Raw genomic sequence first — 25350 nt, 5'->3', positions numbered from 1 at the left:
TTTTATTTTTTCTTTTATTTTTTCTTTTCTTTTTTCTTTTCTTTTTTTCTCTTTTCATCTTTTCTTCTCTTTTCTTTTCTTTTCTTTTCTTTTCTTTTCCTTTTCTTTTCTTTTTTCTTTTCTTTTTTCTTTTCTTTTTTTCTCTTTTCACCTTTTCTTCTCTTTTCTTTTCATCTTTTCTTCTCTTTTCTTTTCACCTTTTCTTTTGTTTTTTCTTTTCTTTTTTTCTTTGTTTTTTCTTTTTTCCTTTCTTTTTTTCCTTTTCTTTTCTCTTCTTTTCTCTTTCTCTTCTTTTCTTTCACTTTGTTTTCTTGTCTTTACTTGTCTTTTCTTCTTTTTATTGCAATTCTGTGTTAACTGTGTTGCTTCCGATGGATGGCCGAAAGTAGCATCCACAATTATTGGGATCAAATCTGTGTCGTTTTCACATACATCTGTGTGAGGCCATGCAGGATCTGGGGATGGAGTCTCAGGAAGAGAGGGTGACATGAGCGCTGACAGCCCTTGATGGGAGGTCAGGCCCCGCTCCCTGGGAGTCAAAGCCACCAGTTCTCTGGGGGTCTTCGGTTGTGCTACAAACACGACACGTTAACATGCATGACATCTCTTTTACCACTACAGATACAGTGCTGTCTCTCACTTGAAGTGTGCCTTGTGAGTTCAGCCAGTAACCAGAAGTCCCCAGCAAATCCCAGTCCAGGTTGGCCAGTTAGGGGCAAATCTTGCAAATGCCACTGATGGGCAGTACGACTTGTTTTTCAGGAACTGGGTGAATTATAATCAATTACTGATTACATTGCACTGAATACACATTGAAGTGCTGAGGATGATGTACATAGGGGAAGGTGGCAAGACTTCATGAAAAGGCAAAAGGCTGTACAGCACAGCCTCACAAAACTCATGAGACGGATAGCACTTAGTGGGAAACTAGGACTTGTACATTGACGTTTTGTGAATACATAGACAACAAAAGAAAATCCAAGGAGAACATATAAGAAGGTGTATTGGGCTCCTCTATTTCCTGAAGGTGATTCAACATAGTAATTGTTACAATGCAAAGTAGAAAAGAGCACAGTACTTTAGTAATATGAAACTTCATTACAGCATCTGTTACTAAACTTTGCTGAGAGGTAAGGAGAGGCAACCAAATTCTGGGTAAATTATAAAACAATTGAGTGGCTGGGGAAAGAAAGCTTTGAGGATTTTAAAAACAAATTTCTCACACGCAAAAACCAAAACTACCACTACTGTTATTACGCCTGCACATAAAACCAAATGATAACATTCAATTATTAGGAAACTGATGTGAAACACTTCAGCAAATTCAGTGAATTACTTGAATTTTCAGCTTCTCTTCTGTTTTAAGGAAAATGTAAGCAAGATACAGACCCTTCAGGCATTGAGTATTTTGCCTTTTTAGTGCTGAATGTTGGCAGCTCCCTTGCTGCTACACTGTTGCTTATGAAAAGCAGCTGTATTTAGAGATCCTAATAATACCCAATAGTATAAAATCTGTATTTTCTGAAGAAGTCTACCTCCTTCAACATCACAATGTACAGCATGCATACCATCCAAGTCAAGATTTGAGAGGGAAGAAGAGGACTGATAGCTTAAAATGCCACTTTATAGTTTACCACAAAGACTATTTTTTATCAGACTTCCAAGTTTTCAGGCAGGGTAGAGACAAAAGAAGAGTGCACAAGCAAGTCAGGGTCTTTTTTTTTCCATAAAGTTTCTCTAATCTTTTCTCTCTTCTTTACATTCAAACTCTCATAACCAAACAAAACTCCCACAACCAATGGAGCATATTCTGGACAAAAACCCTAGAATTTGTTTCCTGTCATATTAAGCAAATAACTGTACCTTAAACTATACCACTGGGGAATCATGCTTTTTTACCAGATCAATTTGCTAGGTGTGATTTTTAAAACCAAGTTTGTTTCGTTGCTGTGAACAGTTTTTACTTCATGCTTAAATTTTCCTCACCTATTCAAATTCAACTCATTTACTCTCTGAGAGTTAACAAGAAATTTCTTTTTTTACTTCTAGCAGCCCTTTGAAGGAGTCAAACAAAGAAATGCTGAAGATAATAGTTTTTGAGATTGCTCTTTCTTCCATCAGTTATTAACCTTGCAGAGAAAGATGAATGGTTTAAAACCTCCCACCTCCCACTTGCAGAGTTCTTAACACCAACTATGAGATGATATGGTCCCACAGTTCTTAACACCAGTTATGAGATTATATGGTCCCAGACAACTCTGATGAAGTAAATTAATTAATTTAACACTTTAAAGCTCTGAAAACAATGTGAGGGGAAGACCAGCAATTATTCGCATATAGCACACAGATGGACAGACACTTGAGCAATGAAGCAATGTCCTACCTCTCCTTGCCGGTGATAGTGCTTGGGAGGTTTTCCCATCTGCTCTAGCATTTTGCCCTTCTTACTGCTAGCAAGCATCAGTCCCTGGTGGATGCCTGCAGATCTGTTGGTTGCCTGAGTTGGAGCCTCCCCCATCAGGGTGGACTTGATGGAGTTCACCTTGGAGCTGGAGCTGTCTAGCTGGGAGCTCTCCACAATCAGGACCGCGGCTAGTAAGAGGAGACAGCAGGAGCACTTATTCCACATCAGCACGATCATCTCCCCTCCCCCAAAATTATTATCCTTTCTTTTTTTGCCTTTTTTTTTTTTTGCAAAGAAAACAGAAGAGGGGGGAAAAAGTTTTTAAAAATATCTCCCAAAGTTGTTAACAAAGCAATGGATTTCAATGCCACACACTCAAGGAACTGCTGTTCTAAAAAACAGAGGAGAAAAATAATTTTGAAAAAGGATCCCCTAGGAAAAAACCAAAATGTGTCAAGTCTACAGGCACTGAGCAACTGTCAGGTCTGTGATGTCTTTTTCCTCCAGGTCCTCGAGAAGTCCAGGCAATTCTTTAGTAACTGAGAGCAATAGGCTGCGAGGCAACTGCACCCAGGGCAGCTCCCCGCCAGCGCAGGCAGCAGCACATTTGCTTAAGCTTCAGAGGAAGACTGAGGAGTTACTTCCCCCCACTCCTCCTCTCTTGCTGCACAAGCCAGCAGAGAGGAAACTCAAACCAGATCCAATCCAAGCAGCACCGGCAAAAGCTGGGCTTAGTTTTCTTTCACTCTCTCCCCCCTCTTTACTTTTTATTCCCCTCCTCCTTTTTCTTTTGCCTCAGCCTCTGCAGTCAGCAGGAGAGAAAGCACCCGGTCTCCTCCTCCTCCTCCAACCCGGTCGGTGCGACGCGAGGGGTTCTGATCACCCGACTGCGTGGGGAAGCCCCGAGACTGGCCCCCACTCGCGGCGGGACCCGGTCCGAGAGGCAGACCCCCCGTTGGGCTTCCTGCGCTGCTCCCCCTCGCACTCGGTGGTCTCCGCAGTCTCTCCTTGGTCCCCTTATTATTATTACAGCCGCCAGCAGCGAGTGCCCCTCCCCAGCCCCGAGGAGGGACACGCCGCACAGCTACTTTCGCCTCCTCCGTGCCCCCTTCTCCCCGCAGCCTGTCAGGCTCCCCCTCTCCCCGGGAGGGTCTCCCCGAGGCGGAGGTCTCTCTCCTGGCCGCAGCTCGCTCCGCTCCGCTGCGGTCCCCAGCCCCAGGGCGAAGGCTCAGCCCCACCGTGCCAGTCCCCACGGGCTCCCTCCCCGGCGTTGGGCTGCCAGACTGGCACGTTTGTCGAGATGCTCCAGCTTCCCGACACGCAAAGCCCGTTTTTCCCGCAGAGGTGTAAAGGCATGGGGCTGGCAGGCAAATCCCCCCAACTCTGGTGCCTGAGCCAGCAGAGTTTGCTGCCCATGTAAAGGGCATGCCCAGCCACGAATGCTGCGCTGCACTGCTCCCACACCTGACCCTTCCCAGTGCCACAGTGCCACCATCAATCCAAGACACTTACATTGTATTCATCTTCTCAATTTCCTTGGCATGACCACACATCCAATTGCTGTAAAACCCCCAATTGCTAAGAACTACACCCACATGGTTCAAGGCATCTCCTTGCTACAGCACCAAAACTGTGTATTTCAGAAAAGGAAGGTAAACAGCAACACAGAGCATAAAATTAGCAGAACTGTGGGAAACCCAGATCCTAACTTTTCCCTGTTACCTGCAAAAGATTTAGTGCAGAGCAGAGAACATCACCGTGAGGCACTTGGTTACTGCAGTGGAGCAGCTACAAGCCCTCGTCTTTCCCCTGGACATGTGAAAGGGGTGTGGAGAGAACAAAAGATGGTGAGGGAAGCAGCATTCTTGCTATCCTACATGTTCGTGTAATAACATTACCTTGTCTGGGAACAATACAGAGAATTTTCAGGGTTTCCCCCTCCTCTGAAGTGTCCCCCTCTAATCTATCAGTTCTTTCCAGTTACTCTACAGTTTCACACAGCAGAAGGGGTGGAAGAAGAAATGTGCACCTGAAATTTCATTTACTCTCAATTAACTGCTGTGCAAAAGGCAGTTGCTAAGGCAAGAAAAACCAGGAAGGAGTTGGGTTTTGTTTCAGCCTCCAGTGTTGCTGCTCCCTCGCAGTGAGTAGAAGCCCTTCTGGGGGCTTAGGAGCTCTCTGCAGTGAATGCTTCAGAAAGCACACCACCTTGGGTAAGTTTTTTCCTTCTTCACATTTCCTTTTTTTTCTTTGCACAGCCTTAAATAAATTAAAATTACCTTTCTGACTTCACCCCCAATAATTCCTGAAGACATTTGTAAGGAAATGTTACTAAAAGATCAGAAAGAAATTTGCAGTTTCACAGGGAAGTGACATAAGTCTTTTTTGATCATTTTTTTAACTTGGCTTTTGACACCCAGCCCTCATAGTATTTCAACCCTCCCAAACCCCAAATCAAACAGCTATGAGGAAAAGCTCTAACAGGTGATTTCATGGAAAGTTGGTAGAGAGCCATATAAACACCACCCCCACACAAAAAATTGGTTAAATCACAGTCACAAAGAAACACCGCTCAAACATCCCTACGTGGTGTATACACACACATGCGCATAGGCAGCATTACGCACAGGAGGGCTGACATGAACCCACCCGTTTGCGTAGGATCAAGCTGAGGTGGAGAAACACAAACCAATAACAGCTCCCTGGTTTCTAACAACAAGTCAGTCCTGCATTTCCTCTTTCTATTACCGTGGACTGCCTTAGTCACATTTTGTTTTCTTGCTGGGGATAAATACACTGCAGAGATCACTGAAGGTACAATTCACATCTCTCTTCCTGGTGTTCTCTATACATGCCACCATAGAGCCTAAGCCCTGATCTGTCCCACTTCATGGATGGTACCAAATCTGCAAAAATATCAAGTTGGCAGGTTTTGCAAGATTGCTGCAGAAAGTGGACAAGCAAAATGTCCTAAACATTTGATAAAGTTATAGGTGGGTCTGCAATATTGATAAATATATGGGATGGTGTGTTAATTTACACTTCAAATAGCCCACTTTTCCAAAATGCTTTATAAAATTCAGAATTTATGGCATGTCTAACTGGGCTCTGAGTCCATTGACTGACACGTTTGTTAACTTTGGTGACAGCAATAGCAACCTCCCTCAAATTATAATCTTTTGGATATTATCTCACCCGTGTTTCTTTTACCCAGGAAGGAACACAACTTTTTAAGTCAGTGGTGGAGTATTCTTCACCAGAATTTCTTGGAGTAACGGAAGATTACAAAGTGAACAAAAAAATCAGTGAGACATGTAAAGAGAATTCATGATAACAAATATGCAATATGATGACTTCATGCGAATATCATTCTACTCTTCTTGAAATAAATGGACATCTGTGGTATTAAAAGAGGCACACAGCACCTACGGGATCAGATAGTAAGTAAACTCTGTCTAAATTAATTAAATATATATCTGTTAATATCTTATTAAAGTTATTACTTAAATTACAAGTCCCTAGATGCAAATAACAAAGTCCCTGTATATTCATAAGTTCTAGAAAGTTGAAGAAAACTTGGGAGGAATGATCAAAGCTTTTCAGATATTTAAGAACCAGTGCCCCAAAATCATTTTATCAATCCGTCCAGATTCTTCTAAGTATGAAGTTCCTCAGTCAGTTGCATTCAACTAAGTTGCCAGGCACTAATTTAAATTTAGTGGGAATGAAAATGGGTATCTTTCCAACAGGGCAAGACCTATCTTGTAGCTCACTGCTCTGAAGGGAATATAGTTTGCAGCATCTCTGAGGAAATGGAAACAGGTTTTTCTTTATTAGCATGACAGACATTTCCCTCCAGGGGAAGCAACAACCCACTTCACTGCAGGGCAGTTGCTGCCAGACCAACATGCTGCTCAAGATCACAAAAATCAGAAGTAAATGGGCAGGACACTAAATATGTACTGGGGAGGAGCTTCCTCTCTGCCTCCCCAGCCTCTCCTTAACAAAAGCATGATACATAAGTATACTTGTAGAGAAAAAAGCTACTTAGTAGTTTGGTGATGGGAATTTTGTTTTGGGTTTTTCCCCCACTTTTAACTAGCATTCAACCCATGCCATGTCTACTTCAAACTGGTCAAATACAGACTTTCACACTAAGGTGGAATAGATTTCCTATGCTTCTCATTGCAGCAACTCTGATGTCCTTGAAGGAAACAGACTTATTTCACAATATCTACTCAAATAAGAAAGTATGGAGAAAAAAATACCAAGAAGCATCTCTGCTTTTCAGATTTATGACTGTGACATTACAAGATAGATTTTGAGAGGCACCAAGAACTTCTAAAACATTTAAGTGCCATGGGGGACCTACCAGAGGAACCAGCTACAAAAAGCAGTGGTCAAGAGCATGGAGTGCACTAAGCAAAAGCTGTCACACTACAGATTACGCAGGAAGACAGTCTCCACCAAGTTTGGATGCCTATTCTGGAGAAGCTAAGACCCACATACTTTGTGTGTGGGTAGTCAAACGTTTCAGAGCCACACTGTCTTTTGCACCCAAAAGGATTTTTTGGAGCTAACCATAAAGAATAATGGAATCAGCATTACTCCAAAGAACCATAGTCAATGGCAAATGCTGCATAACATGGGGGATGGTCACAAGGAATCTCTCATCAAGTACCATATTGTAGAGGCTGAGCCTGCTCCTGACCACTGCACACATAAAAACAAATCTTCCTGGGATGCTCCAGAGGTTGGACTTATGCCCTAACTCAGGAAGCAGGTTGTTCGAAGACCTCCATGTTCACCACTAACTGGTAATTCTTCCAGAAGATTTCGAACAGGCAGAAGGAGAGGGTATGCTGGTTACAACCCATGCATGGAGGCCTGACAGTCAAGAGGGCCATGCTCATTAAACGCTAGTGAGACCTCCAGTGCAAACACTGAGAACTACATCAGTGGGCCACAAGCAGTGAGTTCTCCTTTAACAATAAAACCCATATTTATTTCAATAGAGAAATTCGCATTCGTATCTCTTTTGGGCTAAATTAGCATCCTTTCTGTAAGAAAAGCAGGGGTTTATTTTGTCTTATTTGCACCCATGAAGAGAAGACACACCACACAGTAAAGATTGTCTTTATTTCTAAATGAGGTACTTATACTCTGAACAAATGTTGGAGCTTAAAATGTTACAAACACATATTTCTGTTTTACGAATGCTTTAGTGTTTCTTTTAATTACACTTGTTTATAAAGTTAATGTGAAAATTGAGTGGCCTTAAACTAGACAATGTTTTGTAGAATTTTTCTAGTTTCACAACTTATTCTTAACAAAAAAGAAAAAGACATAAAATTTATTTAACTTATCATTGAAAAATACCAAAATATTAATTGCTTTTCTACTATCTCTTTATTTCGCTTTGCCAGGGAGTTCCATTAGGTTAATTGTAGGCCTTTTTTAATTTTTCTTGGGAGGAGAAGAGGATTTGGGGGGGGGGGTAGGAAAGATGTGGAAAAGAAAAGTAACCTTTTTTCCTCTTCCTTTCCCCCCTTTGACTCTGAAAGTTTTAAAAAAGAAAATATTTGGAAAAGGCAGAATCTAACAGAAGTCAAGACAAGAGTAAGAAATGAAGAAACACAAGAAATTAATATAGTCAATTTAGGAACAAAAAAGAAATAGAATGATAATGAGGAGATCCTTTACCTAACCTCCTCCAAAGGGTCAAAATTACACATCATAAAGGTAAAATATTATGGGTCAGAATAAAATTCTGCTTAATTTATAGCATCTATATTTTCAGCTACATGACTTTACTTGAACTCTTTTTGATTTACACCAGCTTTAGTTCAGTCTAATGTCCTATGTTTTTCTTTCCCTTAAACAAACAAAATTACCTGTTCTTCAAATTAAATCTGTTTTTAATTCTATATAAAGCATTTAGGAATACTTGTCATATGAAATACATTCTATTACACAGAGGTGTATTGTTTTTTGTTATTATTTTTTAGGTTGACCAGCTGCACTGAATTTCCATTGCCCCTTATAGCAACTCTCACAATTTGGATATGGCCAAATCTCTCTTAGCATTCCTTCTGGGGCCTACTCTGTCTTTTATTTAATTTCTGACTAAAAAATTCAATCAGGACCATCAAACAATAACTAAGTTTTGGTAAGGCTACAACTCAACAGTGAAAAATTTTTTTTAAGAAAGCACATTTTAGGAGTTCCTTCTTCCCTTCTGTCCTCCAGCTCTCCATGGAAATGAGTTTTAGGCTCATTTATTTCCTTTTTTACCACTTTTATGTTCAGCTCACAACCAAACTCCCTCAACAGAAAAGGCTTTGCATGGCAGTAGAACGGCAAGAGCATGCAGACACTGTTGGCAGTATGGGGACCAAGGGTAAGAGGATACCCTCACTCCAGTGTTTCCACCAAATGCTTCAGGTCCTGGGACTTTGACCCCAGCAAAGCACCTAGAAAACGAGTTGGGGCCTGAAGGCATGACAGGCAGGTGTCAGATCCAGAAATCCACGCTAATGCATCCTTGTGGCCACCACAAAACTCTCCTCCAGAGATAATATCTCTATATTATTATGAGGGGAACCACTCATTAGATCTTATGCCATGTTTCTTCCAGCATTGAAGTCCATAGTGGACCCACACTCCAAGAACCATCCTGCTCCTCCTCCTCTTTATCTCTTGACAGATGATGTGTGAAAGGCACAGCCACAACCCTGTGAACCAAAAGCATCATGGAGACCCTTCTGCAGGTGCTGGGACAGACTGCCAGCTGAGTAAAACTCTTCCTCCTCCTTAGCCTTCATCCCTTACCACTCTGTGCTATGGGACACGCTGTCAGCACAGTGCAGGGATGGCGTAGGGAGGTGCTGGCAGCAGTGGTAGGATTTTGCTCCTTGGCTCTGCCAGCATGCCTAGGGAGGAGAGCCAGCCAGCCAGCGCTCGCTGGACTGCTGCCACAAACAACCCCTGGCAGGCGTTTGACGCCGGCTGCAGAGCATCTCCCCACTGACGTCGTGCCTGCCTAGCCCAGCCACATCAAGAGGTCCCAGCTCACCTCTTCCTCTCCAAAGCATACCCTCTCCCCAAAACTGTCAGCGAGCACAGCCACTGGTGTAATTGCTGCCTGGCCCAGCTGAGCCACAACGGGTGGCCCCAGCTGCAGTCGGAGCAAGAGGCACAACCACATCCCGGAGAGAGGCAGGCTCACAGTGTGCAATCCTGGGCACAGAAACAGGAGAAGAAATATCACATCCTTTGATTTCTGTATTTTTGGGTCTAATTCCTAATGCAACGTTCCTCATGAGCAGGAAGGCAAATGATGCAATAAAACTGTTTTGAAACCCTTATTTATAATTTTTTTCCTGATGATATATTTTTTTTTAAGATGAGTACTGGATGTTACTGTTATTTCTCATAAATAACTCCTTTTCCTGATTAAAATAGTCCAGGCCACTGTCAGAGTTAATTCACAACACAGAGCATTGTGACTGGCTTGGTTGCTCACAGTCTAGGATTTCAATCAGCCTCTCTGACAACAATTACCCCTTTGGAGTGGGAATAACCAACTTCTTGGGAGGATGACAAAGCAAAGGGAAACACTTCCAGCCAGCAAAATTAATAACCATTGATAAACATTGCTTCAAAAACCAATGCAATAATCAGTCAATTTAAATTATTTTAAGCCGTTTCATTATTTTCCCAAAAACATCTTCACCGTGTCACTGAACTAATCGCTGCCTGACCATACTCCCAAAGACGTATATATTTTAACACTGATTAGAAAAATAAGTACTTTCCAAAAGGAAAAGTTTCAGCAAAACACAGTGAAGGTGCAGGTCCTGCACCTGGGAGGCCACAAGTTAAACCATCCAGTCTCCCTGATGGGAGCCAGCCACACATGCAGAGCGAGAGGAGCAGCAATGGCCAGGCAGTATTTTCTCATCCTCCTCCCATATCTGCATGCAAGACTAATGCTGGTCCCAGCAGAGCACTCCCCAGGACGAAGTGCTGTGAGGAAGATGTATGTGAGCTATGCTGTGAATGCTCAGCACATGGTTTTCCAGAGGATCACAACGCACAAACCAAAACACGGATTCACAGTAGCCCAGAAAGACGGCTGACTTGGTATGGAAATAGCTGAAACTTCAGCCTCCCTCCCTCCTGCAGCTGCGTATGTTGAAGAGTTGTTAAAACAAGAAAAATATCTATAATTAACAAGTCTACATACACCCATTTTCTTTGCAGTATCTTTGGCAATATTGGAGCCAAGTTACTCAAACTTTCCAAAGAAAAATAACCGTAAGGAAAATTCCCTTCTCAGGAATGAAAGCAGCAGAAAACTATGAGGTTGAAAACGGTTTGAATGGAAACCATTGTGCAACCTTAGTTATAATAAGGACTGACAAAGTTGATTATTGTTTATTGCATTTATCTCATGTTTCCTGATAAATGCAGTCACAGTAGAAGACTGTATAAAATAGTAAAATGTATAAATATTTTCATTAAATAAATTAAGTACCCTGAAGAAATGGGTTTGGACCTAAGATGGTATATCTAGAGGCTGTAATAAATATCCCACTCTCAGAGTAAGACTTCTTTTGCTTTGCAAAAAATTGAGGTTGCTTCCTTCCCTGTATGATTGTTCAATTTTACTCCCTATCCTTATCTAAGAAAATAACTAGAAGATAAAGAGATAAATATTCTAGAACATAAGTTCCTCTTCCCTCCCTCCCCCCCCCCCGCTCCCACCTTCCTGGTATTGTAGCACAAGTATATTTCTTTAGAATCAGAAAATAATATGACAGGGCAAAAATTTCTTCTCTGCAATATAAGAATTTATGATGAATGGTTAGTTCATTAAATTTACTCAAAATCTGTCCTCCTAACAGGTTATTACAACTGTATTTGATAAAATAAGAAACTGGTACTGATCACTTACGATCTGCCTCTCTAGTTGGGTTGTGTTCTAAAGAAGAGTAGACTTTATAAGTAATTGTCAAAAAAAGGGGCATCGCATTTCTCTTCTTAATGACATACTATTTTAAATGTCATTCCTGATCAACTTTTATTCCTTTTATTCCAAAACATTTGCAATAACTGGCAATATTTAAATGTAGTAAATATTGAAATAAAAAGTAATTTTGAAGAGAAATGAGAACATCTTGTTTTGCTAATGGATTTAATTTCTAGGGGGTTGTGGGTTTTTTTTTAAATTCTGATTTGTTTCTGTTGAAACAGCTTTTTCACTGCAATGCCAACTTAATGACTGCTTTCTGACCACATAGATGTACTTTTCAGGGGACATGATATTTATTGTGGAAAAAAAAGGTTAAATTCCACATACAATTTTCACAAAAATGGAGAAAAGAACAAATTATTACCCCAATCTTGCATAGCAGAGACAAAAGAAGCTCAAGGTAGCACTAAAGATACCCCATGTCTTTGCTCTAAGTGTGGGCAGAAAAAAATTAGGAGTTCAGTCCATATTGTTTTTAAAGATGCCGTCTATATATCTGCTAAATAAAATATGAGCAAAATCTGGAAGTATAGGACTATTTTCCCCCCTAAAATGCATGAGGAAGGTAAAATTAGGATAGCCATTCAACAAACTACGCAGGCTGCATTCCTGGACAATTGCACTGGTGATGGAGAGCAACTGTGAAGTTCAATAGTTACAAGTCAGAACAACATGTTGCAATTTTGCTCTTACCAATATATATTTACACTTAGTTCCCTGGCTGCAGTTGTTTCCCCGTTTTTCTCTCAGTGTAGGAAAATGACAAAAAAGGATGAGAAGGGGTAGAAGGGGAGCCTCTCCTCTTCGGTGTGCAGCCCAGTTCGATAGAGAGAAGGGAGCTTGCTTCACTGCTCAAAACACAAATACTGCTGGGAACATCTAAATTTACTCCCATTTCGGCATTTGGTAACCCAGCCCCACTCTGGCCCTTGGTAACTCAAAGACAATGACTGTGTAAACCTCAGCCTTAGCTTCCTTCCCAAAGCTTGGCTCCTCCTAGCACTGTGCTCCAGAGCCTGCCCTGTCCCAGAGTTTTCCAGCTGAAAGAGTTAATTGAACCTTTTTGCCAGCCTTACTCAACATAACTTATTCTGAGTCTTATTAGAAGCTAGCACTTGAACCTCAAGTGGTTACTTGAAGACCCCTGTTAAATGAATTCCTAGTTTAAGTACATTGACACTGATAGAGTTATAAGAGGAACACTGATGGAGTTATAAGAGGAACAGAATTGGTCCTTTGCCTTTTTTGCTGTTATCCACAATAGGCAGCTCTATTTTTCTGCATAACAAGTACCAGAATATTGAATACATTGGCTGCCAAGAAATGCAGAACAAACAGATTTACATGTTTTTCCCTTATTTCCATCATCTGACCTTTGCTTTTTATGTCTTAGGAGCAAGCTGCAATTTTATTTACATGTATAATCTAGATTAAATGCTAGTTTGTGTAGAAAGCTATGTGGGCTTTGATCTTTGAACCTGATTTTCCATTTTTTTTCAAGGCAAAACATAATGAATTAATGGAAACATGGAAACATTTGGTTTTAGAATGATTCCCATTTCATGGTTCTGATTCTTTCAGCCCAGGCTAGATTCTTTATGCTTCCCTAGAGGCTTGAAGCATTAGTTCATAGTCTAAAATATTGTGTCCTGACATAGTAGATACTAAAATCACTCAGATTGCCTCTTCAATAATGATAGCTTTGGAATCCCCACAGAAGTACTTGACTGCAATGAAGGGTGCTTAACCACCTCAAATTTGTTTGAATTATCAGTAGTGAGAACATTAATTATTAAATTATGAAAACAGTGGAATTCAAATTATTAGGAACGGAGCAAAAACTAATAGGGAAAGGGAATAAGTACTATGAGAGTCAATAAGAAAAAGTCAATCAGATTATAATCTAGGCATGGTTTATGGTGGGGGAGAGGAGTTTAAAAAGAATCATAGAATCACAGAATGGCTTGGGTTGGAAGGGACCTTAAAAATCATCTCCTTCTAACTGCCCTGCCATGGACAGGAACTTCCACAAGACCAGGTTGCTAAAAGCATCATCCAATCTGGCCTTGAACACTTCCAGGGATGGGGCATCCACAGCTTCTCTGAGCAACCTGTTCCAGTGCCTCGCCACCCTCACAGTAAAGAATTTCTTCCTAATAGCTAATCTAAACCTACCCTCTTGTAGTTTGAAGCCATCCCCCCTTGTAAATATGAGCATATACCCTTGTAAATAGCCTCTCTCCACCTTTCTTGCAGGCTTCCTTCATGTACAGACAGGAAGGCCACAATTAGGTCACCTTGAAGCCTTCTCTTCTCCAGGTTGAACAAACCCAATTCTCTCAGCCTTTCCTCATAGGAGGGGTGCTCCAGCCCTCCAATCATCTTGGTGGGTCTCCTCTGGATTCGCTCCAATAGGTCCATGTCTTTCCTGTGCTGGGTACCCCAGAGATGGACACAGCACTCCAGGCAGGGTCCCCAAGGTCTCAAACCCACAACTTAGTACATTGACTCTTTTCATTCACTAGTCTGATCAATTTTGGATGTTTCATTTATATTTTCAAAATCTTGGATTTTTCACTTCTATGTATCTGCCTAGACTTGGCTCTGATTGATAGTGTACAAAAACTACCTCATTTCCACCCCAAACTTTGTGTCTAGGCTATGCAATCTTCCCAGATGAAAATAATATGGTACTGATACATGCTAAGTCTTAGTCTTTTTTGGTCAGGAACGTTTTACAGAACAACAGTAAATAACCCACAGTATTGAAATGGAGGAAATGATGAAGAAAGAAAAATAGAGTGCTAACTTGTGCATGTAGCTCTTACTAAAGTAAAGCATCAATTCTAACACGAATCTTTTAATTCTGTATAAATTTATTGAAAAAATCTTTTATATCCATGTCTTCAAACATCACAAGCATACTATTGTGATAAAATAATATTACCTTATCTAAAACTGAACATGAGAAGGTTCTTCACAGGGATTCTATAAGTAATCAAAATAAAAATAATATGGGTTTACTGATATATCTCTTTTATTAATTTTTTTTTAACATTCAGATGGTTTTACTAAATGTCTTTTTTGTTACCTCTGTCCCTACTGCTTTACAGATGATCACAAACTTAGTATCTCTGGGGAAGGAACAGGGAGTATCTTTGTGGAAATAACCCCCTTCCAAATTGCATGATAGTATTTTGCAACCCAGTTAATGGGCAGTAACAAATCATCAAAGCAATCCAGGTGGTTACTATAAGAGAAGGTAGTTTTTTAAAAGGGATTTAAAAAACACAAACAAAAAAAAAAGGAGCAAGAATCTAGGGCACTTTTCAGAGGACACCGTATACAACTAAGAGCAACAATGACATTAACTGTGAGACAACAGTTCAGCACAAAGTGTCTGGGCAGTGGAGCTCTGCTGCTTCAGTGAAAGCCACTACCTGTTAACATGCAGTCACTATCAAAGAAAGTTCCCTCAAAAACAAACAAACAAACAAAACCCCAAAACAAAAACAAACAAAAAACCCCCCAGAAACCCAAACCAAAAACAGACAAAAAACCACCAAAAAACCAAAACCAAGATGATTAAAAGCTTACTTATATGCAAACTCTTTCGCTCTGACTTCAACATTATAAAAATTGCCTCTCAGTTCCTAAACATTGAATTTACAGGTGACCAGCTAATCACATCAGCTTTTGATAGCTTTTTCATTATCCAGCAACAATGCCAACCCTGGTTTTGACTTGGAGGTCGTATTATTTCTTGATTGCATTGATTAAACTGAAAATATACTTAATCTACTCTAGTCCTAATTCTTCATATAATTTTAGGAAACAGGACTGCTTTGTCAATACTATATTTAAAATTAACTCTAGAGTACATACATTCCTATTGGTCCATTGTTTTTCTCAAAGTGGGAAAGATGAGCAATGCAAGTACAGTAGCTAGGGATGTTATACAGCAAACTCGGTTAAATTCAGTTAAACTCTGCAGTTCAGAAATTTTTTTTTCCAAATGCTCCTGGAATGAGGAAAACAGTTTCAAAAAGCAGCTCCCAGTCAAAACTGAAGGAGAGGAGTATATCTCCCCACATCTTTTAAAGCCTCTTGGAATTGTTGAGTAAACCTTCCGTCAGTCTGTCAGATGCCAAACTTCCCAAGACAAATGAAACTATCTCAGTTTTGCTGGACTTGTAAAGCAAGAACGTATGTAACCTGCTTTTTCAAAACACACATGCTGCAAATAGAGATATCATGTGTACTGACGTTTCTCCATTACAGCTTAAAGAAACATCCTGTGTGATGCCTATGTGCTGTGCTGTTAGCTTAGTTTTGGATTTTCTAAACACCGGGTTTGCTTTCAAAGAATAACACTCTGGTTCCCATACAATACATACAGTCTACTGGCTCTTCAGCTGGGAAACAAAGTTAAGAATGTGTGGGCTTTGGCTTCAAAATTAACCATGCTTTAGTAATCTAGTATATTAAACTGTTTCTTATTAATGTATCATGCAAATACTCTCCAGTCCTCCCGCAAGTCTGACACTTTCCCAACATATCAATAGCAAATGTTCTGTGAAATGCAACTTTTCTGATGTAGGCCACCCTGACTTTCAGTGTGATCTCAACCCACCATTCAAATCTTCATGGCAGATGCAGAATTGGGTTCTTCTTTAATAAGGGAAACAATATTGAAAAAAAAGTTTCTTGCTAATTTGATTCCTTCAGCAAAGGAATCAGCAAAGTTTGTTTCCTTCAGCAAAGAGACTGCTGGGGTTTTTTACTTTTTTTTTTCCTTAATTATGGCTGAATAGAATCAAGTTTGCTGTGTTTACAGAATCAGAATGTAAGGTAATGCAGGGGGATGGTTGGTATCAGCTAGGTTGGTAACAAGCTGATTTCAAATACAATTTTGAAGTGTGTCAGCTTAACCCCAGCTGTTTTCTGTCTTAATGCAGATGAGATGGAGAATGTACCCAGGGAACTTTTGTTACATGACAAATAAGCTTTGTAGAGGCTCTGTAACAACTGTCCCCATCTCCCAGAGTAGATTTTTACTTAATGTCACTGTTGCCAAGCCATCCAGCTTCACATCCTTTCTCTGGATGGTGGATGTGTCTATGTGAACACATGGCAGTATATTTTGAGTTACAAGAGCTATTTGTAAGCAGGTTGGCTGGATGCTGGCTGCAGAAAGCAGGTCAACCTGCCCTGCTAGTCAAGAGGTTTTGTGGTTTGCCCTGAGCTAAGAGCTGCCCCACCTTGATTGCTACCAGCACCAGCCTGAAGTTCATGCCTGCTGTTCCAAAGCCGCTTCTGCACACTGTGCTGCAGCCTGCAGTCCAGGTGTGGCCATAGGTTCTGACTCAAACAGTAAGCCATTTAAAATGGCATATGAAGGGTATGGGAGGAATATATAGCCATTGCTATTTAGTTTTCATATACTTATGCTTTACATCTTTTTACACTATAAATAAAGCCATAGTATTATCTGCTCTCCTCTGCCTCAACCATGTAATCTCTCAGAGGCTTTCTGTAGGCACTATTGCAAAAGAGAACTTTGAGGAATTATTAAAGAGGGTAACAAATTCTAATTTTTAGCTATTACACGTGGAAAATGCAGCTTTTTATTTCCCTTCTGTTTTTAATATTCTCTGTTTGGATGCACTATGGTTTTTCCCCCATGAAACATATAGTTATAACTTCACAAAGCCAATACTAACAGTGCAGAAGAGAAAAGCCATGTGAGTTGTGTGAAGGCAGATCCAGGGTGACTCAGTGGCTGAGTAGAGGAGTGAGCTCAGAGAAATAACAGCGCACGCATCAGAGGTGGAAGGCAAATTAAAGAGCTTTGGAAGCTAAGGTGGGGTTGGATGCTGACCAGACACTGGTACCTGGAGCACACAAATGAAAAACAGAGAGCAATGCCACGATAGGTAACGTGGGGCAGGGAGAAAAACATAATAGATATGTTTCAACTGAACTGCATGCCACAGAGGAGGTGACAGGTTCCAGAGGCCACTCATGGACCACACAAACATTTCACCTCTTGCCTCTTTAGATATGGATGGGAGATGCAACAAATAACCTCAGCAAACAATAGAGTCCCTCTGCAGTGCTCTTCAGTGCCAAGTCTAAGAGAACTGCTGGACTTTTTTTTCTATGTTTGCACCTTTTTAGATCTAGCTCTTGGAGTTAGGAGATGATGAAGAACAATGCTTTGGAAAAATGCAGGCTACTGCTCAACAAATTCTGTTTGTACCAGTAAGAGTTTGAACTATAACAAAACCTAAGTGAAGTAGTCTGTAATTTGGTCCAGGACTCCCAAAGCAATGTTCTCTGTCATATTTCATTCTGCATCCATTCTTAACAAACAGGTACTATACCTGTGTCCTCTTACTTCAGCAAATGCAAAGTTGCTATAGTTGTAAAGGACAAAGAGCTTTGCACTCAGGCATAATACAAGAGAGGACAGAAAAATGAGGAGCAAACTGCTGTTGCTAGGCTTATTTGGGTTATGCCTTTTTCTACCCCCAAAATTGAAAGCAACTGGAAATACTTAGGAAATTCAGGAGATTTAGGGGTTGTTTTTACAGCAGATGAAAACAACTGACCCAAATGCCTCTATATTTTAAAGCTCCAAGGTAGGAGCATATTAAAAATAACCAGGTCCTCTAGGTTCTATTGCCTACAGAAAACTTAAACCTAAAATAATTGTTTTCTAAAATTTATTTCCTTTAACATGTGTACAAGATTAAGTGGTTACAAATAGAAATGTTAGATATTCTGAAATATTTATGGTGAATATCTGAGTTGCTTATTCTGGCAGCTTGTATAAGAAGGGATCAGTGTGATATCTACTTTTTTTTTCCCAGAGAAACAGAAAGAAAAAAGAGTAAGAAAAAAGAATAGGATAAAATGAATTCAGAGTAAATTGCAGAGCATACCTCTGTTTCCGTTCCCTGGTAAAGACAAGACACTATACGCATACTGCAAGACTAATCTAAACTTCTTTTCCAAACAATGTACTCGAATGAGCAATTGAAACAAGTGGGTGTAATTCTAACATTTTCTGTTTGCAATGCAGCTATATCTGGTTCATTTCACCTTCCCCCCCTCTTCCCTACCCATTTAATAAGAATTTCTTTACCTTCTGGATTATAAAGTATGGTCACAGGCCCTCTAGTGAGCTACACAACAACAGCATCTTGGTAGGTGGAGAATTGTCAGCTCATTGAAGAGATGCTTCTTTACACTACCATGTGCTATTTTCCTCTCAAAGGTATTCAGCATGTTTTAAACTCAAGTCTTCTGAATCATCTAGCTTTCTGAGAGTTCCTGTGTTGAGGCCAGGAAACGAAATGTTCTGAATTAAGAAAGACAAATACTAGGTCCAGTGGGCAGCATTTAAAGCAAAGCTAGACTTGTAATCTACAGAAGTTCTGTTGTTCCAGCTAAGTATCAAAGACACAGTGTATCAATATACACAGTACCATTGTGGCTTGGAACATCTCCTAGAATGAGGACCTGGGCAAGGATCTTCAGTATCATGTCCTTTTGGATGGGATCATCTGCCCCTGTTAGGCAGTAGCTATTTGGAAATGGAGCCCTGCCGGTGCTTAGGAAATAGTGCTTGCAGCAAGCAGCTTTGTACAATCTAACACTTGACTGGAGGATACTCAGTCTTCCTCTTTAGTGGGTTCTCATTAAATACGTGGAGATATTTCACAGGTTACATGTGCCTTCTATGTCACAGAATGGCAGTCCCCACTTTAAAGCAACGCTCTTATTCCAGTTAGATAATTCAGGTCTCAATCAGCAGCTTCACCATTCACATGAGTAAAATTTAAGATGTACTTCAAAGTTTACAGGATTGAATTAAAACACAGGGTTACCCAAAGCTTACCGCAGTTCCTTTTTGCTCATTTGTGCCCCTGCAATGCATTATTACACACATCCTTAAAGAGTCTTACTCTGTCATAATCCATAATATTTGGCCTGATGCTAATAAAGCCTGATTCATATGAAAAGAACAAGAACTGATGTTGCTATTGCCAATGGTAATAACGAAGTATCCCATTCACATGATACAAGTTGCAGATGCATGGAACATAGGATTCCTATTTTATGACAATTATTATCATTCTCCATAATTAATAAAAATTGTGGTACAAATATTCCAAAAGCAGTAACAAATAAGGAAACAGAGGACAATTTAGTATTAATCCTGTTTCCCTAGATATGCTCAGAAAATGACATAATACATCAGGAAAATTAACTTCTGACTTACAGATTATATATTACATTTGGAATGCCAGTCTCATCTGAAAAGTATAAAATGCCTTTTTGAAATGTTAATTAAATTTTTTTGTGACAAATGAGGAACTATTGTATCCAGTTACGCAACACAAGTAACTGTCACTCCCTACTTTGCCATGTTACCAGCTTCATAGCAAAAAGCAGCATAGCAAATTTATTTTCCAATTGTTAGACTTTGTCATATTTTCCAGCCATTAACTTGTGACCATACACTTCCATGAAGTCCTCCTTCAGCTATGTTAGATTCAGCTGTGCACTTAGCTGGTGGCTTGAATGTATTTCAGCCTGAAACTATGGTCTCACCTACCTAAAGGGATGCATCAGTCCTAAAATCCCCTTTTCATAGGGAACAGCTGAAGATTATAAATATGACTTTAAATAAGATATAAGTCTATATCCTTTATGTAGGAATTTACATAGAAGTTTACTACTGCTGTCTGAAAATCTTGTCAACCCAACTAGAGTAGGAGTTGGAATTTCTCCACTTTGGGCAACAATAAATATTATTCATGTGAAGATGGTTATCTGGATACAGCAAGGCAGTTATTGCAGGGGAAATCATGGCTGACAGCATAAAAAAATCTGGTTAGTAATCCAAGTGACATCTTGGAATATGTAAAAGATTAAGTAACAACGTCTGGAATGGACTAGATCAAGACAAATCCAATGGGAACTCAAGCGGCTAAAAGAGCACTAAATAATCTCAGGAATCCATCTAAAGATTCAAGATGAAAACAACCCCATTCCTTTGCTTATATTCCGTTGGTCTGGTTCACAGTTTTGTTGTTGATGGATGCCTATCTCTTTAGTCAATGTCTAGCCTGTCTCTTTAGCCAATACTTTATAGCAATAAAACACATTATTTATATGAATAAAATTTGCTAGCAACAAAGTCTGATCCTTACCAAATATGGTCTCCTTTCTTTGTGTAGCCCATCACGGTTCATAAGCAAAGGGAAACAAACCACGAAGTTTTACTATTCACATTAGAAGGCTTCATAACAGATGAATGTTTATTTCCAAATCTTTCACACAGAAGTAGAGATCAGAACGTGTTCAGGGTAAAGTATAACTACGTTTATACTTGAGAAAAAAGAAGAACTTCTCTCCTGTATTAAAAATGGTTTGCTGAATTTTCCTATCTACCTTATATCCCTACCAAACTGGAAAGTTCATGATCCTGAGGTAACTCAGGGATTTGGAAATCTTCTCAAGACAGCCTTGACCTGATGTACGCACACATCACTTTCACAAATACCTATTGATTTTTAGTATCAGTCCTGCTGCCTCACCTTTCCACCTAAGCAAGAAGCAGCGTTTTGGAATTTGCCACTCACTGTTTATTAACTCCGTGTGAAAATGTTATTGTCACATTCTTAAATTTTATTTTCACATTATTAAAATTTCACCTAAACCTGCAGACAGGCAACATAATATGCCGAAATAATTCATTTATAAACTGCTAAATAAAACAGCACAGCAATTACCATTCATCTCTTCTCATCTGAAACCTTGTATCCCAGCCCTTCTCACTAATTCAATGTTTAGTAATGGTCTAGAACAATCTCCCTACTGCTTTAAAACATTTATAGGGATGATAATTAAAAAAATAATTTGAGCCCATTAAGCATAATCATCTCGGTAACTAAGATAATTCAACTTCTAAAAACCCAAGCTAGGCAGTTTTCTCTGAATGACTGTGGTATTGTTTTAATTCTCTTTTTGTCCATGCCCTGACTTAAAGAACTGTGCATATAGGTTTCAGAGCTGCTGAGATGCTGCAGTTTACCCCGCCTTCAAGAAGGTCTTTCCATGGCTCTGACATAAACACATCGGAGGAGAGCAATAATAGTAGTTAACCTGAGGTATGCATTTGGAGTCCCAGTAGAAGACATAACAGCTCACCCTCTCCTCTCAAGATGACTAAATTATGTTACCTGCTGTGTTCAAGTCTTTATATATTTTAACTGCTTGAAGGTAAATAGGGGTTTGGGGGTCTTACGAAACATCACCTGGTCCATAAAAGAGACATTTTCTGAAAAGTTATGAGCAAGGTTGAAGCATTTGCCTCCTCCGTAAACTCTTTCAGGAATTGTTGAGCTGATTAGAGATGATGCTGGCACAGGTTTACGTGCTGCCCTCTAGATAAGAGAGATCATAAGAGCAGATTCCATGCCATTTCTGTGTTAGGTCTCAATAGCATTCCTGCCTAAGTCTTGTGGTGTAGGACAGGAAAATCTCTGAAAACACCCTCACAGGCAATAAAGGATAATCAACTGTGCTTCAAAAGAAGTTAAGCAGAGTTCTGAAGACGGAACAAGAAAGGAGTCTACGTACACAAAACTTGTACTGTGTCATAAATCTAATCTATGTCTCTCATTCAGACTTAACTGCCATGCTCTTGCTCTAATGAAGTACAAGGCCAACATATTCTACCCACCTTCACTGAAAGCCAGTAATAAAGCTGTATGTGTCTCTGTGCAGCATCAAAACAGATTTCACATTATTGTTTTAAATAGCAAGAGGACTGAATGGAAAGATGTCTGTATTTTCTTAATAGCTGTAACCACACTACATAGCACATGTCAAAATTCTGAAAAGAGAACAGATTCCCAATGCTTTGTACAATGTATATGGTTTCTTTACTTTGATGTCTTTGGTTCTTTATTGTATTAAATTATCTGGATTTTAAAAAGACAAAAAAAAAAAAAAGGAAGGCTGTCTTTTGACTTATTACTGAACAGACAAACATTATTTGAGCTAAGAGAACAGCCAGGGCCTCCATAAAAACTTTGGAGAGTGGAGGAGGGAAGAAGGAAAGTTGGTAAATATCCTGTCTATTTGCACAGTTAGGTGTTTCAGTCACAAAGATTGCAATGGGAATGACATTGTTCTAAGAGTCATTGTGACTTCTAAAATTCACATAAAAAGGGATCTACCCTATCACTCCTTAGAGAATCCTGCATCCCTCTCCCGCTACCATTTTCTGCAGTTTTCCTACCTCTCCTACATTCCCTAGAGGGACAGGATGAAGCGGTGTTGGCAAGTGTCTCTGATCACTGCTTTGGGCATAGGGTGAGATTTCTTGCATGCTTTTTCTTCTAACAAACAAGCATGATAGAGAGAAAAGATCAATTTCTCTCTTTTTAATATCTAGGGGGAAATCCAAGCCAACAGGAATTATATTGCTCTGTTGATGTTTTCTCTTTACCTGGAGCATCTTTGGAGTCAGTACCAGCTGCTGCAGAGAAAGGTTTTGGTGCCCTAAACAGAGATTTATGACTTCAGGAGAATAAATAAGTGAGAAGAGCACAGAAACCTCATAGACAAAGCATTCTGCTGCCATGGCAGAGAGCTGTACATCAAATAGACCTGTCTCTGTAGAGGAGTTGAAAAAGTGCTCCTTCATATCGCTCATACAAAAAGTGGATAAAAAGTGTGGCCTTTGAAGTCAAAGGCAAAACTCCAGGTGACTTGTGCTTGGCCACAGTTTCAGCTTTAAACTCAAATTTGAATGTAAACTTAACAAATCACCAGGCATAATATGGTTCAGGTTATTATAAAATAGTCATATTATAAAATAGGCACTGAAGCAGAGGTCTCCCTCATCCTTCACTCTGGCTTATTCAGTGGGAGTTTCCATATGTTCTGCTTGCTATGCAGCTCAATAAAGGCACAAATTTCAGCCTCTAATCCTCAAAATAGAGTCAGCTTTCACTGAACTGAATGTTCCCTTTTGTATAAATAGTCCCTAAAGTTCACATTAAAGGATCTGGAATCTGCTGGCCTGCCTTGAGATCACCTAGGCCCTGGACATGCATAAATCTCTGTCTATAACATCAGAAATGTCCAAATGCTAGGAGATTGGGATAAATTCCCATTTTGAGGTAACATGAGGGAGAATTAAGAGTTTAAATGGAAAAATGTTAGTGGAAGTGATGTGAACTTACATGTCTGCAATTGATCATATTTAATAAACGTTGATCACATATTTCTTGATCTAGAGCCAATGGCTAATACAAGCAAGAAAAAATGTAAGCTTCTCCACCCTCCATGTGCTGCTTGTGAGACTGACGAAGAGCGGGAATGGAAAAGGTCAATATTTAGTCCTGCAGTACAAGCAAAGCACAGGTTGTAGGCAAAAGAGTGCAAATTTCTTGGGGCATTGCAAGGTAAATGAGTTCCCAGAGGGCTCCAGGCAGCAATGGTTAGACCACTTCCTATAGCTCAGGTACAGTCTGTTGCTTTTCTTAGCGCAGACAAAGCATACATTTGTTTTCTAATTTCCTACGTAAAATCTTTGATATGTAAAATAAATACAGCTGGAAAGATGATTGCTAGACATGTAACATCGAGGAAGCTCTAGTATTTTTCCCTTTGTATTTCAAAACTTAGAAGAGTTTCCTTAAAGAACTCACATACAAAAACTCATAATGCAGACCAATATCATGTGTTTTATATGCTCTATTTTAAAGTCTACAAGCACAATAGCAAGAACATTACTAACACTAGGAAATTAGATCAGATTGTACGAGATAGGGCAAGTCATTGAATGCTGGTGGAGCAAAGCAGGAACAAGGAAATTGGCTTTGCCAGCTAATCCAACATGCTACAGACCGATACACTGAAGCTCCAGTTCCAGCCTTTCGAGTGTTAGCATCAGGGCCAGCTTAGGCAACTCCTTCCTCATATTCCCTCCTTTCCATGCCTTCTCTCAGCTGTGCTGGTTCAGTTGTCCATATGGAAAACCAGAAGTTGTTAGTCATACAGAAACACGAACAATCACGGATGTTTACAAAAATAGTCTTATACAAATGAAAGCAAAAAGGAGTTATTTTAACACAGAGCTGTCCAATGATCTCGTTTGTCATGCTATGTGACAGCAGCATCAGCAGTACTGTGGGCCAGCATGGGAGCAGAAGAAACTGCTGGAATCAGAAGGCCAAGCAATGGATGGAACAAGGAAGGCTGCCTGCAGTCACAGGCTCTCAGCCAGATTAATGCTTGTTTCCCATTGATAAATTAAGTCCCATGAATACCACTGAAAGCAGATCTGGGAGTGCTGTGAAGGTCTGATGTTTAACACTGCTTAGGAAAGACTCAAGGTACCTTAAAAGATGAAAATTCATAGCTCTGGCTTTAAGGAGGTGATGGCCAGTGATGGTTTCGCACCTTGGTAGCAACACCTGACTACATACTTTGCTATATCACTCACAGTCGTTGTTGCATGTACAGACCAATGCTACATTGAATATATTACAGGGGGGAAAAAAGAGGTAGAAAAAAGGTTTAAATGCATTTCTTAAGGTGTGTTAGGCTTGCAGCAGAATTGCCAGAGCTGACCATACCTGAGTGCTATCATTTGCTAAGCTGACATTACAAACCATTTTGGAGCCTGCTGTAGTGCAGGCTACTAAATTAGAATTGTTTGACTAGACTTCCTTCTAATGAAACCAAGAATTATATAATCTCTCCTAGTAAGAAGCATACTTAAACAGAAGCTTGAAAAAAAGATGCAATTTTCTTCTAATATTCTTTAAAATGCTTTTGCCTTCTGACTTTCAAGAATTTAACACTGAAGCCTCTACAA

General features: G+C 39.9%; 1 protein-coding gene across 6 annotated transcripts in view; it reads right to left on the bottom strand.

The window, feature by feature from the left end:
- Positions 1 to 25350, bottom strand: part of DKK2 (dickkopf WNT signaling pathway inhibitor 2) — a 98687-nt gene that overhangs the window by 38812 nt on the left and 34525 nt on the right. For 5 of the 6 annotated variants that reach the window (XM_027677072.1, XM_027677076.1, XM_027677073.1 and 2 more), the window contains one exon: positions 2384 to 2592. In XM_027677072.1, coding sequence (XP_027532873.1) covers positions 2384 to 2518 — 135 coding nt within the window. In that variant the 5' untranslated portion in view covers positions 2519 to 2592. Of the gene's footprint in view, positions 1 to 2383; positions 3163 to 25350 lie in introns of those variants that run through there. The other variant, XM_027677071.1, reaches the window with a different exon arrangement.

Source organism: Neopelma chrysocephalum, unplaced genomic scaffold (genome assembly GCF_003984885.1).
Source record: "Neopelma chrysocephalum unplaced genomic scaffold, ASM398488v2 Primary Assembly neopelma1_42b, whole genome shotgun sequence".
Classification (NCBI taxonomy): Eukaryota; Metazoa; Chordata; class Aves; order Passeriformes; family Pipridae; genus Neopelma; species Neopelma chrysocephalum.
This window is presented reverse-complemented; position numbering and strand designations above follow the sequence as displayed.